At 59.0% G+C, this 5,214-nt stretch overlaps 2 protein-coding genes across 2 annotated transcripts in view; both read left to right on the top strand.

Moving 5' to 3' along the window:
- RILP (Rab interacting lysosomal protein) overlaps nt 1–2,788 on the top strand; it is a 3,749-nt gene extending 961 nt beyond the window's left edge. The window contains exons 5-10 of the mRNA XM_021706631.1: nt 1–96; nt 391–536; nt 897–1,019; nt 1,931–2,014; nt 2,294–2,388; nt 2,426–2,788. The exon at nt 1–96 is cut by the window's left edge and continues 57 nt beyond it. Of these exons, the coding sequence (XP_021562306.1) occupies nt 1–96; nt 391–536; nt 897–1,019; nt 1,931–2,014; nt 2,294–2,388; nt 2,426–2,502 (621 nt within the window). The 3' untranslated portion in view covers nt 2,503–2,788. The remainder of the gene's footprint in view (nt 97–390; nt 537–896; nt 1,020–1,930; nt 2,015–2,293; nt 2,389–2,425) is intronic.
- Nucleotides 2,789–3,543: 755 nt separating this feature from the next.
- SCARF1 (scavenger receptor class F member 1) overlaps nt 3,544–5,214 on the top strand; it is an 11,785-nt gene continuing 10,114 nt past the window's right edge. The window contains exons 1-4 of the mRNA XM_008073375.1: nt 3,544–3,644; nt 3,948–4,009; nt 4,244–4,345; nt 5,158–5,212. Coding sequence (XP_008071566.1) covers nt 3,544–3,644; nt 3,948–4,009; nt 4,244–4,345; nt 5,158–5,212 — 320 coding nt within the window. The remainder of the gene's footprint in view (nt 3,645–3,947; nt 4,010–4,243; nt 4,346–5,157; nt 5,213–5,214) is intronic.

Genomic DNA, 5,214 nt, shown 5'->3' with positions numbered 1-5,214 from the left:
GCGCGGGGCCAGGCTGGGGGGCCCGGGTGCGAGCAGAAGCAAGAGCCTGAAAGGGGGAGCCCCGGCGCAGGAGCCCCGGGGACTCCTGAGGACCCGGTGAGTGCTGGATGAGGGCAGGACCCATTCCAGTGCCCACAGTGTCTGACACTCGGTGGGCGCTCGGGCAAGGTTTGCCATGCTGGTCCGCGGGGAAGTCGGAAAGTGGCAGAAACGTTTGCTCCTCCAACCGGCCTCGGCCCCCAGGCACACACGGAACCCTGGTCTGTCATCTATTGCAGCGCTTTGTCCCCCAAGTCTCCCTGCCAGTCACATCCTCCAGTGCTTCTGTAGTGGCCCTGGGGCAGGGAGCGCTGGTTGAGGTGACCCTCTGACCAAGACTGTCCTAACAAGGTGGAGGCCCCGCAGCAGCCAGGGAGCCCCTCGGAGGCGGGGCCGTGCCGCTTCAGTCGCGAGGAGCTTGAGCAGATCCTTCAGGAGCGGAATGAGCTCAAAGCCAACGTGTTCCTGCTCAAGGAGGAGCTGGCCTACTTCCAGCGGTGAGGGCGCTGGGAAGCTGAGAGGGCTCCATTCAACCTGCTCCTGGGCCTCCAATCGCCCAACCTCATTCTTTGGTTCACTGATATATCCACGGTGACATGCCAGGCCTGCACTGGGCACCGGGAGGACATGCATTACACAGCTCTTGCCCTCCTGGAACTTCATGCAAACAGGCAGAGGGTCACAGCAGCAGCCAGGGGGTTCCTAGGAGGTTGCCACCTAAGCTAAGGTCTGAGAGGTGTCAGCAAGGCAGAGCATTTCAGGTGTTTCGAGGGGAAACAATATGCACAGGCACTTGGCGTGAGACCTACTGTTGGCATCCCCACCACTTTCTCCCTGCCCCTTCCCCTTTTCTGTAGGGAGCTGCTCACAGACCACCGGGTCCCTGGACTTCTGCTCGAAGCCATGAAGGTGGCTGTCAGGAAGCAGCGGAAGAAGATCAAGTCCAAGATGTTAGGGACACCAGAGGAAGCAGAGAGCAGGTAATTCACACTCCCACGGAACCAGCTCTTCCTCCCTGGTTCTGCTGAGCCTGATGGCCCAGCCTGAGTCAGCTGACCTAATGTGGTCACCCCACTGAGTCTGTCTCAGACAGACTCGAGCCTGTCACCCTTGAGCCTAGTCACTTCATCTTTCCAGCCTGCTGACTGGGCCTCATCACCCACAAGCCTACCATCCAGCCTGCCATCCTTCCCTCCGGATCTCACTGCTCCCACTTGCCCTGCCTGCTGTATATCCTGCCTGCGAGCACCGTTTCTCCACATTCATTCTTTGGTTTCCTGCCTTGGCTGAGTCTGTTTGTTCTTAGAAGGGTGAGATTAGTCGGGCTCGGTGGCTCAGCCTGTAATCCCGTGCCTTTGGGAGGCTGAAGTGAGTGGATTGCCTGAGCCCACGGGTTTGAGACCCGCCTGGGCAACTTGGCAAGACCTCATCTCTACAATAAATCAAAAAATCAGCCAGGCGTGGTAGCGCATGCCTGTAATTCCGGCTACTCGGAAGGCTGAGGCGGAAGGATCGCCGGAGCCCAGCAGGTTGAGGATAATACTTCTCCTAAAACTCTCAGGATGGCTCCTGCACTCCAGTCTGGGCAACAGAGTGAGACTCCAATTCAAAAAAAAAAAAGAGAGATTAAAAAAAAAAAAAGAAGGGTGAGATTGTAGCTGTGGCTGTGTCAGGGGCTTGCTGTCTGTTAGGCTAAAAAATACAAGCCTCAAGATAGATGGCCTGTGTTTCCCCAGCGTCTCCTTCTGTCCAGCCCTGGAGATTCTGCTGTTGCTCTGTCTTCCCTTGCTGCTCCTAGGGACCTCAGAGAAGGTCCAACATGATCTGGACTCCCATTTTCCCTCAGGGCCATGATAAACGGCCCTCACGTCTCCTCTCTCTTTTGTCTCAGTGATGATGAGGATAGCTCATGGCTCCTGCTTTCCAGCGATAAGGAAGACCACCCCCCGGCCCCTGAGTCCAGAATACAGAATTTGTATGTTGGGGAAAGGGGGAGGGCTAGAGTGGGGGGTGGAGGAGGGATCGCACCTGGTTCTTCTCTGGCCCTTTTCCCCCTCCACGGCCTGTCACCATGCTGTCCTGGGCTCTGAGCACGCCCTCCCCTTCTGCTTCTCTGGCCTTGTGCACATTCACCCCACTTCCTCATGCCACCCTGTCTTCTCTCTCTATCCCCTTTTCTCACCACCCCCTGCCCTGGGCCATATCCTTGACCCCTGGCTTCCTGGCTCAAAGTACCTCTTGGCTCTCTCCCCAGCTTTGGCCTGTGGTACCGGGGTGAAGCAGAGGCCCCCGAGGCTAAGACCAGCAGCACTGCTCCCAGCAAGTCAGAGGAAGAAGTGGAGGCCCCATTGCAACCTCCCCCCAAGCCCATGGGCAGCCCTATGACCCCCAACTCCTGACCAGCCCTGCTCTGCTCTCGATGGACATCTTTGCCTGGGGGCCTCAGCCGCCCCAGAGGCCTGACTTTGGGGTCTGGCTGTGGGTGGATGTGTGGCCTTAAAGAGGATGGGGCTCCCTCCTGCACAGCCCTCCTCAGGGCTCTTCCCCAAGCCTAGCCTGCACCAGGACATGGTGGGGAGCTCAGCCTGCCTCCCTTCCCTATGTCTCTGTACCACATCTCTGGGGCCAGATACAAAAGTGCTTTCTCTTTGAGCCTCAGTTTCTCCATCCATTAAAAAAGAACTGACTATCTATCTCCCAGGGTTTGTGGAGATGGCTCGAGGTCATGTAATAAAGCAACTGCCCATAATGCTTAGAAACAGTTCTGTGACTGTCTGTCAGTGGTCTGCCCCACCTCCCAGCTCTGCCAGGAGCAGAGCAGGCCGAGGGCTCCTCATGGGGTCTCCTTGGCCAGTCATCGGGTGAGGAGGCTTCTCCCAGTTTGGGCCATGGCCTGATGGAAAGCCGTGGCTCCCATCCTCACCCCACCTCCTTGCCTGTCCCCAATATGCAGGGGACCTACAATTTCATCCTTCTGCCTCCTCCTGCAGATTAAGATCAACCCTTTAAGCTCCCACTCAGCCCTCCTTCCCCCCCCCTTTTTTGGAGTAGGAATCTCACTCTGTTTCCCAGGCTGAAGTAAAGTGGCACACTCATGGCCACCGCAGCCTCCACCTGCTGGGCTCAGGCAGCCCTTCCACCTCAGCCTCCCAAGTAGCTGGAACTGCAGGCATGTGTCATCATGCCCAGCTAATTTTTTGATTTATTGTAGAAACGAGGTCTCATCAAGTTACCCAGGCTGGTCTCAGACCCCTGAGCTCAGGCAATCCTCTCGCCTCGGTCTCCCAAAGTGCTGGGAAAACCCAGCATGAGCCACCGCGCCAGGTTCCCTTTCATTTTTGAGTATTGGTCTTCCCAGCAGCCCCCGCCCTCTCAGGGAGGTGCCTCATGGCAGCCCGCCCCGCCAGCCTGGTTTCCTCAGGAAAAGCCTTGAGAGGAAGCAGGGAGGGGGTTGGGAGCTGTGGGGGCCAGATTAACCCAAGCCCTCCCACTGCACTGGCTGCCATGGGGCTGGGGCTGCTGCTCCCACTGGTGCTGCTCTGGACTCGGGGGACCCAGGGGTCTGAGCTGGACCCAAATGGGCAGCATGTCTGCATGGCCAGCAGGTGGGTCTTGTGGGAGTCTGATGGGGTGGGTGGCCGAACCAGTGTTGAGGCCTTTCGGGGAAGGACGATGTGGGGAAGAGGTCATGAGGCTGAAGGGAGGGAGATCTGGGAGGTACCCTGGCAGTTGGTGGACAGTCAGGACAGATGGTGGGAAGGAGACGGGAGGGCTTGGGGATACCAGAGCTGTGAAGCTCGGCCAGGCCTCCCCAGAGGAGCTAAGACAGCCTCCCACACCTTAGCCAGAGACAGTGATCCACCCCGCAGGGCCAGGCTGCCTCCGGCTGACCCCATTTTGCCCCACAGCCCCTCTGCTGAGCTCCAGTGCTGCGCAGGCTGGAGGCAGAAAGATCAAGAATGCACCATCCGTGAGTAGCCAGGACAGACCTCCCAGCCGAGAAGGCAGGACACAGCTCCGTGACAACCCTTCCTTCCTACCCTCTCGGGGCCTGTTTCCCCTCCTGAGCGCTAGGCCCAGGGTTTCTCTTGGGATGCACCCCCTCCCGGCCCTAAGAGACGGGGCTCCAGGAGCCGCTGTGGGGGACAGAGATGTCCTCTGGTTGTGCGCCCCATCCTACAGACCTGGGTGGGGTGTTTTTCAGCCATCTGTGAGGGGCTGGATGCCTGCCGGGAAGACGAGGTGTGTGTGAAACCAGGCCTCTGCCGATGCAAACCGGGATTCTTCGGGGCCCAGTGCAGTTCCCGTGAGTCTCAGTGAATTCGCTGGTCACCGGGGTGGGTGGGGGCAGGCAAAGCAGGTAGAAAGGTAACCTTAGAACAGCAGGGCCAGAATCCCTGCTAGCGGCACTGAGAAAACTGAGACCCAAGACAGGAAGTGACGCACTCTGGGAAATGCCCTGAGTAATCTGTTATTTACCCATATCCTCAAAGCCCTGCCTCCTGGGTCCTTCACCTTCCTCTTCAGTGTCTCAGAATAGGTGCCTGTGAATCAGTCTCCCCCACATACACCTTATACTTGGGTGGGGGGAGAGGGAAGGAGGCCCCTGGCTGGGCTGTCTGCCCTCTCTGGTAAGAAGAGGGATGGGAAAGGGCAGGTAAGCAGGATGGCCAGAGGGTAAGCACTGGGTTGGAAGGGGACCCGGGGAAATGTGGCTTCTCCTGCGACCCTGATGGGCAGCATCCAGGTCTGGGATCAATCCCAGCTCGCCTCCAGCCCAGGGGGGAATCTCAGCAGGGAGAGAGGAAGGGGCAGAAATGAAGTCCTTCGCCGCCCCCGCGCCTTGTGACTCTGAGCAAGCTCCTTTCCCACTCAGGGTCTCTGAGTGTGTTCTGGAATGTGAGGCGGGAGGCTGGGCCCCTGGCTAAGGATTTCTGTAATTCAGAGTGAGGCAGGAAGTGAGTTGAGCCCAGGAGGACAGGTTGCCAGATGTTCCGGGGCCTGTCCCTGGCTCTTGGAGGTTGGGTCCGGTGCCCCTCTTGCTAGTGGAAGGAGACGTGGGGCGAGGATCCGCGCCGGGCCCTGAGCCGCTGATCCCTTCCCTCCCCTCCCCCGCAGGCTGCCCGGGCCAGTACTGGGGCCCCGACTGCCGTGAGAGCTGCCCCTGCCACCCGC

The sequence above is a fragment of the Carlito syrichta genome, unplaced genomic scaffold, assembly GCF_000164805.1.
Source record: "Carlito syrichta isolate Samal-C Ts95f unplaced genomic scaffold, Tarsius_syrichta-2.0.1 Scaffold315828, whole genome shotgun sequence".
Classification (NCBI taxonomy): Eukaryota; Metazoa; Chordata; class Mammalia; order Primates; family Tarsiidae; genus Carlito; species Carlito syrichta.
The sequence above is the reverse complement of the archived record's forward strand: the minus strand, read 5'-3'. Positions and strand labels throughout refer to the sequence as shown.